General features: G+C 40.1%; 1 protein-coding gene across 1 annotated transcript in view; it reads right to left on the bottom strand.

The window, feature by feature from the left end:
• The window catches only part of SLC66A3 (solute carrier family 66 member 3), a 36,801-nt gene extending 24,260 nt beyond the window's left edge, over positions 1-12,541 (bottom strand). Inside the window, exon 1 of the mRNA XM_001381613.4 lies at positions 12,253-12,541. Coding sequence (XP_001381650.1) covers positions 12,253-12,398 — 146 coding nt within the window. The 5' untranslated portion in view covers positions 12,399-12,541. The remainder of the gene's footprint in view (positions 1-12,252) is intronic.
• Between the last annotated feature and the right edge of the window lie 1,288 nt (positions 12,542-13,829).

Genomic DNA, 13,829 nt, shown 5'->3' with positions numbered 1-13,829 from the left:
CTGGGATATTGGGGGGAGGAGGGGAACATATAAGGTGATGTTCACTTCAGTCAGTGGGTCCAAGAGTGCTTCTTGCATCATTCCTGGCGACGTCCTCATGGGAAGGTGGGGCAGAAGAACTTTGAAACATGAGTGAAGAGAAAGGCAAGGGGCCAATCCTTTAGCCCAGTCTGGTCATTTAAGCTAGAAAAACAGGCTTTTGCAAAGGTTTACCACCACTGTTCCAAAAAACACAATTCAAAATGGTGGATACTTTACAGGCATAATAATGTATTAACAGAATCCTAGGAGAGAGGGGGTAGAGACAGAGAAAGGGCACAGCCAGATTTATATTTTTATTTAAGAATAGTTTTTTCTTGTATTAATTCACAAATCAGTGTTTTATTTTTTAACATTGTGCTGGAGAAAGCAACTGCTCCTGGAGACAGAGGACCTGGATTCAAATTGTGACCTGAACATTTAGGTATTGTTTGTCCTCTGGGAAAAAAATCACTCCACCTATTTTACTCTCCCTCCCTCACTAGGCTGTTGTGAGGAAAGTTCCTTCCAGATCTTCCAGTAATCTTCTCCCACATGGTTGCAGTCTTCACCCTGCCCACCCTTCTATTGGATACCCTCCTTGAAGTTGACCTCCAGTTAAAACATTTTGTGACTCTGTTAAGCACAAAGCCACTCATATATTTTTTTTCTTAACATATAATGTCATTAGCATAGGCAGCGATTTTACTATGATTTTTAACTCTTGGTATTTCATAATATAAATAAGTCATAGATATTAAGTCCTGAAAGAGCCTAAAAATTGAAATTGTTCAACTCCTTCTTTTTAAAGATAAAGAAACTGAGGCCCACAGAGAAAAGGTTAGTGAAAACTTCAGGAACAGCTGTAAGAGAATCCAGGTCTGTTATAAAGATTTGTTATAAAGATTTTTTTCCCAATTTGTTGCTTCCCTTCTAATTTTGGTTGTGTTGATTTTGTTTGTACAAAACCTTTTTAATTTAATGTAATCAAAATTATTCATTTTACATTTTGCAATATTCTCTCTCTCTTGCTTGGTCTTAAAACCTTTCCTTTCCATATAGCTAACAGTTAAACTATTCTATGTGTAAAAATTAAATTATATCTAATAATAAAAGTATTATATTTTATGAGGTTTATTAAGGATTATTAGAAATCAAGGATACAAAATAAAAACCACGGTGCCCATGGCTGATTATCCCATTTAAAATCCCAGCACTTAGCTTACTTGCTACACTTGCTCATCATTGCAATGGAAGAGAAGAGAGTATGGTAGGCATTACTGCCAGTTAAATACCAATTGTGATCTCACCTATGTGGAGACTCAGGTGAGATTATAGGGAATTCTGGGAAATACCAGGGAGTTCCGGGAATTGAAGTCTAGGGTTCAAAATCTCCACTTATACATATGTTCATCTAATTTACTTATAGTTTCCTTATTTATATTTAAGTCATTCACCCATTTTGAATTTATCTTAGTGTAAGGTGTGAAATGTTGATCTAAACCTAATCTCTCCCAAAGTGTTTTCCAATTTTCCCAGCAGTTTTTGTCAAATAGTGGGGTTTTGTCCCCAAATCTGCTATCTTTGTATTTATCAAACACTATCTTGCTGAGGTCATTTACCCCAAGTCTATTCCACTGATCCTCCCTTCTGTCTCTTAGCCAGTACCATATTGTTTTGATGACCACTGCTTTATAGTACATTTTAAGATCTGGTACTATTCGACCTCCATCCTTCACATTTTTTCCCCATTATTTCCCTTGATATTCTTGATCTTTTGTTCTTCCAAATGAACTTTGTTATTGTTTTTTCTAATTCAGTAAAAAGTTTCTTATAGTTCAATGGGTATGGCACTAAATAAGTAAATTAATTTGGGTAAGATTGTCATTTTTATTATGTTCATTTGTCCTATCCATAAGCATTTAATGTTTTTCCAATTGTTCAACCTAGGTCTTCTTGACTGCAGGCCCAGAAGCTCACCATGTCTGGCTGCCTAAAACATTACCCTCATTTGAATCTCATAACCAAATCCTGAAGCAGGTACTTTACTACAGGTAGTAGTAGCAAAGCAATGATACAGGACAATTCTGAGGGACTTATGAGTAAGAACACTATCTATATTCAGAGGAAGACCTGTGGGAGCAGAAACACAGAAGAAAAACAACAGCTTGATCACATGGGTTGGTGGGGATATGATTGGGGATGTAGACTCCAAACAATCACCCTAGTGCAGACATCAATAATATGGAAATAGGTCTTGATCAATGACACGTGGAAAACCCTGAGGAATTGCTTGTTGACTACAGGAGGGGGTGGGGGGAAAGGTAGGGAAAGAACATGAATCATGTAACCATGGAAAAATATTCTAAATTAACTAACTAAAAAATAACTTTTAAGATAAGAAACTATGTCCTTTAAGGGTCTTTCTGGCTAATGACTGTACTTAAGAAACCTTTTAATAAACTGAGGTGTGAGTGCCAATTACAAGACAGGGCTAGGTATAAAAGGGGGATAGCCAGGATGCTTAGGTGAGATTTTCTGATTCAGGCAATAAAACCATGAAGTAAAGACCCTTAACCCAAAAAGCTGAATAATAATAAGCATTTGGCATAATGAGGTGAACACTGCACATTTAAGAAAAAGTTTCCATTCCTTCTTCATTTTCCAGTTGCATAAAGTCCCAATTGTTTGGTTCCTACTGCCAATAAAAAGGATTAGAAATGAAGCTGCCCCTCTGTTTATTTGGGTATTGGACCTAATTAACCCAGGTTTATCCCAAACGGCTGAAAACATGATATCCTAGTTCACAGGTGAATCAAAAGTTGCCATTTTTACCATTCACAGCCTCCCAATTTTATTTATCTTTATTGACATCTTTGGTTTTTGCATCACATTCATTTCCAAATATATCTCTCTGCTTTCTCCGATTCAGAGATGATTCCCTACAGCAAAGAATAAAATAGAGGGAGAAAAAAAACTATCAAAACTGACAAGAATCTCAACTGAGTATGGCAATGCATGCCATGTATCACACACACATAGCCCCCATTTCCACAAAGGAAGTACCCTCTCACTTTTCAAAGAATTCAGTTTTCAGTAAGAAAATAGTTACAAACAAGAAAAAAAAAAGCCCGTGGGGTGGTATGAGGAGAAACAGTCTAGACTTGAAGTCAGAAGACCTGGATTCTAAGCTCAGCTCTGCCATCATGTGCCCTTAGCCAAATGATTATTTCTTGGTCTGGTCCTCCTCCATAAAATGAGGGTATAATATCTAAATTCCCTTTTAGCTCTAAACCTATGGCCCTAACTCCATGTTTAGTTACTAACACACTGTGAGAATCTGGGCAAATCACTTGCCCTCTCTGGGCCTTGGCTTCCTTAGCTGATGATTCAGGGAGTTTATGGATGAATGAATCTCTTGTTCTTAGCCAAACAAGAAAGAGGCAACTACAAAAATCAAAATAGATAACTTTGACTACTTGAAAGTGAAAAGCTTTATAGACAGTATTACTGCATTTAGGATTAAAAAGAGAATTGGTCAAATAGAAAAAAAAACAACTTTGCACAGAATTTCTTTGATGAGGATTTGGTATCTGACATATTTAAACAATTAATAAATATAAAACTAATAGTCATTCCCAAGAAAATAATCGAAGGATATGAACAAATAGTTCTCAAGAAGAACTGAAAAGTATTCACAAGTGTATGGAAAAAAATGCTCCACACAGGAACTATATGAATACAACTACAAAACACACTCTCCACACAACTAAAACTAGACTTGAACAATTGGAAGAACATTAACTGCTCATGGGTAGGACAAGCCAATATAATAAAAATGACCATCCTACCCAAACTCATTTATCTATTTAGTGCCATACCCATTGAACTTCCAAAATTTTTTTTTACTGATTTAGAAAAAACCATAACAAAGTTCATTTGGAAGAACAAAGGATCAAGGATATCCAGGGAAATAATGAAAAAAATACAAAGGAAGGGGGCCTTGCAGTCCCAGATCTCATACTATATTATAAAGCAGCGGTCATCAAAACAATTGGGTACTGGCTAAGAGACAGAAAGGAGGATCAGTGGAATAGACTCAGGGTAAGTGACCTCAGCAGGACAGTATATGACAAACCCAGAGAACCCAGCTTTTGGGATAAAAATACACTATTTCATAAAAATTGTTGGAAAATTGGAGGACAGTGTGGGAAAGATTAGGTTTAGATCAATACCTCACACCCTACACCAAGATAAATTCAAAATGGGTGAATGACTTGAACATAAAGAAGGAAACTATAAGAAAATTAGGCGAACACAGAATAATATACATGTCAGACCTTTGGGAAGGGAAAAAATTTAAAACCAAGCAAGACTTAGAGTCACAAAATGCAAAATAAATAATTTGGAATACATCAAATTAAAACGTTTTTGTACAAACAAAACCAATGTAACTAAAATCAGAAGGAAATCAACAAATTGGGAAGCAATCTTCATAAAAACCTCTGACAAAGGTTTAATTACTCAAATTTACAGAGGTACATCAATTGTACAAAAAATCAAGCCATTCTCCAATTGCTAAATGGACAAGGGACATGAACAGGCAGTTCTCAGCCAAAGAAATCAAAACTATTAATAAGCACATGAAAAAGTGCTCTACATCTCTTATAATCAGAGAGATGCAAATCAAAACAACTCTGAGGTATCACCTCACACCTAGCAGATTGGCTAACATGATAGCAAAGGAAAGTAATGAATGCTGGAGGGGATGCGGCAAAGTAGGGACATTAATGCATTGCTGGTGGAGTTGTGAATTGATCCAACCATTCTGGAGGGCAATTTGGAACTATGCCCAAAGGGCGATAAAAGAATGTCTACCCTTTGACCCAGCCATAGCACTGCTAGGTTTGTACCCCAAAGAGATAATAAGGAAAAAAACTTGTACAAGAATATTCATAGCTGCACTCTTTGTGGTGGCCAAAATTTGGAAAACGAGGAGATGCCCTTCAATGGGGAATGGCTGAACAAATTGTGGTATATGTTGGTGATGGAATACTATTGTGCTAAAAGGAATAATAAAGTGGAGGAATTCCATGGAGACTGGAACAACCTCCAGGAAGTGATGCAGAGTGAGAGGAGCAGAACCAGGAAAATATTGTACACAGAGACTGATACACTGTGGTACAATCGAAGGTAATGGACTTCTCCATTAGTATCAATGCAATGTCCCTGAACTATCTGCAGGGATCTAAAAAACACTATCCACAAGCAGAGGATAAACTGTGGGAGTAAAAACACCGAGGAAAAGCAACTGCTTGACTGCAGGGGTGGAGGGGATATGAATGAGGAGAGACTCTAAATAACACCTGAATGCAAATACCAACAACATGGAAATGGGTTCGAGTCAAAAACACATGTGATACCCAGTGGATGAGCGTCGGCTGTGGGAGAGGTGGTGGGAGGGGCGGGGAGAAGAAAAGAAAATGATCTTTGTTTCCAATGAATAATGTTTGGAAATGACCAAATAAAATAATGTTTAAAAAAATGCTCCAAATCAATAATAATAAGGAAAACGCTAATCAAAATTCTGGAGTTTTATTTGACACTCTGAAAACTAGCAAAAATGACCAAAAATGGCAACAGTCAGTGTTGGAGGAGTTGTAGAAGGTAGGCATGCTAACAGATTGTTGGTAGAGCTTTTGAATGGAAAAAGCATTTCAAAAAGCAATCTTGAATTATACAAATAAAGTGACTAAAATATCCATGTCCTTTTTAAACAGACTCCATCTCTAGGATTATACAAGGAAGCTATCAATATGAAAAAGTCCCCACATACTCCAAAATATTTATAACATCACCTACTGTGATAGGAACTGGAATTGGATTTGGAAACAAAGTACATGCCCATCAATTGCGGAATGTCTGAACAAATTGTGGTATGTGAATGTATAGGATATTACTGTGCTGCAAGAAATGTTGTGCGAGGGGTGGCAACTAGGTGGCTAAATGGATTGAGAGCCTGACCTAGAGATGGGAAGCCCTGGGTTCAAATTTGGCCTCAGATACTTCCTAGCTGTGTGACCTTGGGCAAGTCACTTAACCTCAATAGCCCCTAGCCCTTAACTACTCTACTCTTCTGCATTGGAACCAATACTTAGTAATTTTTCCTAGATGGAAGATAAGGTTTAAAAAAAAAAGACATAGGTTTGCATGCTGCCTCATATACTGTGACTCTGAGCAAATCACTTAACTCTGCTCTACCACAGTTTATTCATCTGTAAAATGAGGATAATAAGAAAGCCTCTTTTACAATGTACCCAGGATTTAGCATCAGAAGACCAGGCTTCGACTTTTAGCTCTGCACACTGCTGACCTCGGGTAAGTTACCTCTCTGCCCTTCAGGTCCTTCTCCTATAACCATAGATGGGTGGTACAGTGCATAGATCTCTGCGACTAGTCAGGAAGATCTGTGTTCAAGGCTGGCCTCAGACATTAGTTGTGTGACCCTCAGCAAGTCACTTAACCCTGTTGGCTTCAGTTTCCTCAGATGTAAAATGAGCTGGAAAATGAAATGGCAAATGACTCCAATACTTTTGCCAAGAAAACCCCAAATGGGGTCACTAAGAGTTGGACGTGACTAAACAACAAACCAGGTAGACCAGGTAGCCCTGAGCCCCTTTTAGATCTAAAGCCTAGGGTCTCAGGGGCAGCTGGGTAGTTCAGTCCTAGGTTCAAATCTGGCCTTAGACACTTCCCAGCTGTGTGACCCTGGGCAAGTCACTTAACCCCCACTGCCTAGCCCTTACCATTCTTCTGCCTTGGAACCAATTGGTTCTAAGATGGAAGGTAAGGGCCTCAGAATCAATCAATCAATAAATAAATAAATGAATGAATGAATGAATAAATAAATAAATGAATGAATAGGTAATTAGTAAGATCCCTCTATGGGCAACTAGTTGATGTAGTAGATAGAGTGCCAGGCCTGGAGATAGGAAGACTCATCTTCCAGAGTTCAAATCTGGCCTCAGACACTTAGTAGCTGGGCTAGGCCAGTGACTTAACATTATTTGCCTCAGGTTCCTCATCTATAAAGTGAGCTGGAGAAGGAAATGCCAAACCACTCCTGTATCTTTGCCAAAAAACAAAACAAAAACCAAAAATTAGGAAGACAAGGGAAAAACAAGCTCCCTCCCTCCCACTCTGGAGCTTATCTTCTTAAAGACTTTCTCTTTTATCTCTTCTTCCCCCCCCCCCAAGAATGAGACAAGAAGGGGGAAAAGTGACCTATTATTGTTAGGATGTCTATTTTCCTTCTAGGCACCTGGGTAAAAGCTCCCAAGAAATGAATGGACAGAATGACACCACCCCACCTCTCCAGTGATATCTATATCTTAAAAAAGCAGGTGGGGAGGCAGGAGGCATTCACAAGCCAAAGGAACAAATAACTCAGAGAGGAAGATTTATGGAGCAACCCAGAAAAGATGAGAAAGCAGTCTCTACCAGTGGACAACTAAATTGGTGAGACACAGATGCAAATAACATTGTTATTTATTATTCATTTTTAAAACCTTTAAAACGATCCAAATAACATCATTCTATTTATTATTCATTTTTTAAAAGCTTTGCATGAGTCTTTAGTTTATACAGAACTCTCAACTCCATTAGCTCACTGAAATCTCACAACTATGAGGTAAGGACAAAAATCTCCCCATTTCAAATATTCAACTCAATTTAACACACATATATTAAGCCCCTACTGTCGGTCAGATACTGCATGTCATAGGAGCTACAAACACAAAATCAAGCAAAGACACCATTAAACATTTGTCCAAAGCCACACAAACCTTCAAAGATTTAAGCTGCTACAAATATGTTGCCTCATCTAGGATGGTCTTGTAAAACAGCAGCTAGAAGAGGTATCACAGAAAGTTGGTAAGAATTGCTGATAGATTTCCTTGAATTTTTTATTCTCTGATGTACCTCTTGTTTCTGTATCTTGCACCCCAGATCAAATCATCAACTTTTCAAGGGCAGGAGACCTTTAAATATCAAATGTATGTCCCATGACACCCAGCACTAGCAGTCACTGTACCTACCAACTAGGGGTAGCTCAGGGCACAGTGGATAGAGTGCCAGGTGTGGAGTCAGGAAGAATTCATCTTCAAGGGTTCAAGTCTGGTCTCAGACACTTACTAGCTGTGTAAGTTGCTTAACCCTTCTTGACTCAGTTTCCTAATCGGTAAAATGAACTGGAGAAGGAAATAGCAAATGACCTCTTAAGAAAATGCCAGATGGGATCATGAGGAATCAGACAAGATTGAAAAACAAATGAACAATAACAATAATGACATGGGAATGGGATGCTATGGTGAAAAGAGCACTGGACAGAATGCCTGATGGTTAGACCTGCTTCTGTCACTGGAGTGACATTGGGGCAAAGTCACCTTATCTCTCTCAGTTTCAGTTTCTCTTTGAGAACATAATCAAGATGTAGATAACCTAAGTTCCTGATATGGTGGAAAGAGTCCAGTCCCTGAAGTCAAAAAGATCTGAGAACAAATCATTCAAGTTCCTGGTATGGTGGAAAGCATTTGGTCCCTGAAGTCAAAAAGATCTGAGACCAAATCATTCCTGTGTTTACTTCCTGTGACCTTGGACAGGTCATTAACCTCTTTTGGCCTCAGTTTTATCATCTGGAAAATGAGGGGTTTGAACCAAATGTCCTAGACTTGGACCCATATTCTCTCTCTAGAACTAGAAAACTATAATCCTTCCAGTTCAACTCAATGCAACAAATATTTATTAAGCACCTACTATTCGTAAGTCACTATGAACAAAAATTAAATAGCCCTGACTTCAAACAGGTCAACATCAACTTATGAAGCACTTCTATAGGCTAAGCACCCTCTGAGCCCTGGAGATACTAAAAAGCCAAAAATAGGTCCTACCTTTCACATCCTAATGGGGGATACAACTATGTACATTCAAGATATATGCGAAAAGGGGCAGCTAGGAAGCACAGTGGACAGACCATGGAACCTGGAGTCAGGAAGGCCCGGGTTCCAGAATGACCTCAGACACTTGCTAGCTATGTGGGTATACATAAGTCACTTAACCCCAACTGCCTCGCTTTTACCACTCTTCTGCCTTGGAAACAATACTTAGAATCAAAAGAAGGTAAGAGTTGTTTTTTGTTTTTAATTTACAAAGTAATTGGGAGGTGATTTATGAGGGAAGGCAAGTGACATTAGATTGAAAAAAAAATCTTGGGCAGTAAGAGGAAAAGGAAGAACAGGGTATGAAGAGCTTCGTGCCAACAGGAGGTTTGCACTTAACTTGGAGGTGAAAACCACTGGACTTAACTGAGGAGGGGTGACAAGGTCAGACCTGCCTGCTCTTTAGAAAGATCTCTTTGGCGGCTGAGTAGAGAATAGATTGAAGTGGGAAGGGATCTGAGCTAGATAAATCAGCCAGAAGGTTACTGCAACAATCCAAGCCAGAGTTTCTGATGGCCTTCACCAGGATAGTGGCAGTCAGGAAAGAGGAGTAATATTCAAGATATGTCATAAGGTAAAAACCAAGCTTTGACAAAAGCTTGGATTTGGGGGATGAGAGACAAGGAAGATCTGAGTATGACACCTAGGATGTGAACGTTGGTGGACTGAAAGGGCCCTCAACAGTAACAGAGAAGTTAAAAAGGCAGAGTCTGCCATAATGAATCTAGTTTTGGACATGCTGAGTTTAAGATATCTATGGGACATCCAGGACAAGATATCTAAAAAGCAATTGGAGATGAGAGACTGAAGTTTAGCAGAGACATTAGGTCTGGAAGACTAGATTTCAAAATCATCAGCAGAGATAATTGAATCCATGGGAGTTGATGAGTGAAAGAACCAAGAAAAAGCTCAATAGTAGCCTAGAAAATTTTAGGAGGAGGAAAACACCAACAATTTGGCCAATTATGGAAGATTCCCAAGAAAGATGTGGTAGCATCAGAAGAAGAGTCTTAAAAGACAATGATTCTGGAAGGCATAGTTCAGGATCTAGATTCCAAGGGCAAGAAACAGCTTTTATGAAAACAAAGATGGGGAAATAAATGTGGAGCTGGGAGTAGTAGTCCAATTTGGCTAGCAGACAAAGTGGGCAAAGGGAACAAAAAAACAAGGTGGAACCAGTTGAAAATAAATTATAGAGGACACTTGCCAAAAAAAATATCTTAGGACACAACTTTGGCCGTGTTATCCCCCTAATCAGAGAGTTACCTAAACACAATCTCCTAAACCTATTACATGGGGAAGTATTCCCTATCATGGCTCCAACCTAAGTTTCTGACCTTATTTCATGGACTACTCCTTAGATTGTGAAGTTCCAGAGGGAATGGACTGTTTTTTGCCTCTTTTGCATCCCCAGCATTTAGCACAGTGCCTGGCACTGCAGCACTTACTTTTATTGATTGATTACTCTTCTTTGGAGACTCCATGTTCCCATCAAGATGTCTTAATGGTCTCACTTCCAAGCATTCCCTAAGGATGCATTTGTTTCCTCACCCCCATCTCCCAGAATACTCTTCTTTCAAGCCATCTTCCTTCCCCTTTCCCAAAGGCTAGGACTCTCTTTGTATTTATAAATTACTTTGTATTTATTTAGATCACAGATACAGAACAAGAGACTTCAGAGACCACCTAATCCAAAGGTTTTAAACCTTTTTAGTAGAGTGAGAAGGGAATTTGTGTTTTGATTTAATTAATCAGGGATTTGGACTTCCCATCCCTTTGTTTTAAATTTAAATCATTAAGTGACCTTGGATGTAATGAGTCAGAATCTTGAGGACCCTTTACCATTGACTGCAAGTACAAACACCCTAGGAGACAGGAAACTGATCCCACAAGCACTGCCCCTCTGGGTTATACCAGGCAAATTGAGGAACTGTGTTTGGTTCCTGGGGGAGAGCTAATGGGAGAAGAAAACTGCTTATAAGTCGAGATCCAGCAGGAAGCTGGGAGAGGACTGAGATTCAGATACAGACAGACATTAGTGACTTCTATTGAAGATAGACTCTGGGGTGTTAGGCTAGGCAATTCTCTACCTCCTTTCTAGGTTTCCCTATTTTTACTATATCTCCATTTTAATTAACCTAAATTGTTAAAACTACTAACAGCCTCGTAAGTTTAATTTTAATTATTACAAATTGGCGACCACTCTTAACTTACAGTATCGTGGCCCCCCTTCGGCAATTTATACATAAGCTAATATATATAGGATTACAAAAGAATGCCGAATTACAATTACCAAAACATTTTATGAAGCAAACACAAGTCTACGGTCTCCAAGTTTGGAACTCTGATCTAGTCTAAGCCTCTAATTTTACAAATGAGGAAATTGAGGTTCAAAAGTATTAAAAGAGTTGCCCAAGACTTTTCTGCAAATGTGCTAGTATCTCCCAAACAGAACGTAAGAGTCTAGCGAGCAGAGTTGTTTGGATTTTGTCTTTATTCGCCTAATTCATCAGTAACAACAAAAAAGTTCCTATTTGTTAAGCACCTACTATCTGCCAAGCACTTAAGTGAATTGAATTAATTACTATGTAGACTATAATATGCTGGATGCCTAAACTGAGAGTCCGAAAAGTAAAACGACTCATCAATTCCCAAAGCTATAACTAGCATCACCAGGTATATACTCCAGAAGTTGTCACAAGTACCCAGAACCTCAAGTTTAAGTGAAGCAGAACTGGCTGGGCAAGCGGGCAGGGGAAGCACTGAGCGGCTGGCCACACCCTGAATCACCCAGTTTGGAACTAGTTCCAGGGAACCTCCCACAAACAGCAGATGGGAGGACGGGCTCCCACGCTCCGCGCCTCCAGGCTTTCTCCTTCCCCGACCCCCGACTCATCTTCTTCGCCCCAGGGGCTCAGGGGAAGAGGGAGGGGACAGTGGTTATCCTTCGATCTCAAAGGGATAAACTATCTCATCCCTAGAAGACCTCCAGTGACCAAAAACTCACTACCACTTGGGACAGCACATTCCACTCTTGGGCAGTTCTAATTGTAGGGTCCCCCCCACCTTAAAACAGAGCCCGAGTCTGCCAACCAGAGCTTCTAGTTAAGGGGCAAAGCAGGGAAAACGGAACCCTTCTAAGTCGTGGAAGAGTTCTCTACTCAAGGGCACCTCACAGCCGCCCGTGGTCCCGGGACCCTGGCCAGAACCTGGACCCCCGTCTGCTCTCCATCCTTACCCAGCCAGCTCCAGAAGCAAACTTTTCAGGCTGACCCCCCGCGAACTCTTGGCGGAGAGCAGGGCGAAGATCTGCGGGAATTTGATGACCATGCACACTACTAGTGTGCTCCAGTTGCAGAAGTGCAAGAGCGGCCCCGCCTCCATGACTGCGCCGGGTCCGAGGATCTCACACCCGCGCCGCTTAAGAAAATCAGCTTTCTGTTCCTGGTTTCCTTCCGCCTTCCTCTGGTCCGCCGCGGTTCCGTCTCACTCCAGCCCCCGCCCTTGTGACTCCGCCCCTTCGGAGCCGCCCAATACGACTAGCAGGGAGCTACTGGGATGATGGGTCGGCCCGAGGGCCGCCTTTCCTGCCAGCTTGGGGGCAGCTGCTAAGAGGATCTAGCCTACTGTTCTCTCCTTACCCACCTTTCCCTACTCTACTATTGGAGGGATGGATTCGAGATAGGGCTGGAAGAGATGTTGAAATCAGCCGGTATAGCCTCCCTCGTTTTGTGAATGGGAAACTGAGGCGTAGGGAGAGCCTTTTGAGATACATTTGAGTAAAAAGGCAGTGCTGAGTTGGGAGGAGCACAGATTTGGAACTCCAAAGAATCTTAAGAGGTAACGAATGAACCTGAGACCCAAAGCCATTAAACGCCTTGCTTGGGGTTACGTCATTAAATCATTGAGTCCAGGTCTTCCTGCCTCCAAGGCTTTCTATGCCGTGATGCTCTAAGGAAGGCCAGGTGTCTGCCTATACCTTGTGCTTCCCCGTCTAACTCTTCTCTCCCTGCCAATCCTACCAGGGATAGAAGGAAAGAATCAGAGGGCCCAGGAGAAAATAAAAAGTTCTCAGGGGGAGAACTATTCCCCTCCCCACAACAATATTCCTACCATCTCTTCCTTTGTTCTAGGTTTGTGACCTAGAGCTGTGGAAATATCTTGCCATTCAGGACTGTTTGTTATTTATACTTGTATCTCTGGCACCTGGTACATAGTAGGCTCTTAATAAATATTTGTTGAATTATTGATTCAATTAAGTTTCTAAAACATTTGTTTAATTATATAATTATAACATATCAGATATAATATATTGTATATTGTGTAGTTATAATATAATATTACTATTCTATCTAATCCTTTGAGGTTCATAAAGTACTTTATTTCACAAGAACCCTGGGAGAGAGAGGGATTTTATTGTCCCCATTTTACAGATGAGAAAATGGAGGTTCAGAGAGGCAGTATGAAAAGCACATTGGATTCAGAGGGAAAAAAACTGGTTTAGTTTCTTGGCTCTGTTCCTTATGACCTGTGTGAATTTAGACAAGTACAATCCCATTCTTGTTTTTCAGGTTTCTCACCTATAAAATGAGGGGGTTGGACCACAAAGTATTTTCTTTAAATACTATAATCAGGGCAGCTAGGGTACCAGATCTGGGGTTGGTAGGACCTGAGATTAAATTTGGCCTTGGAGTCCTTGGACAAGTTATTTAACCTCAGTTGCCTAGAGGTTACTGTTCTTCTGCCTTAGAACTCATCCTTTCTAAGACAGAAGATAAGGATTTTTTTTTTAAACCTTTGCCTTTCATCTTGGAA

This window comes from Monodelphis domestica, chromosome 1 (assembly GCF_027887165.1).
Source record: "Monodelphis domestica isolate mMonDom1 chromosome 1, mMonDom1.pri, whole genome shotgun sequence".
Classification (NCBI taxonomy): domain Eukaryota; kingdom Metazoa; phylum Chordata; class Mammalia; order Didelphimorphia; family Didelphidae; genus Monodelphis; species Monodelphis domestica.
Note: the sequence above shows the minus strand (reverse complement) of the source record. Positions and strands in the feature narration are given on the sequence as shown.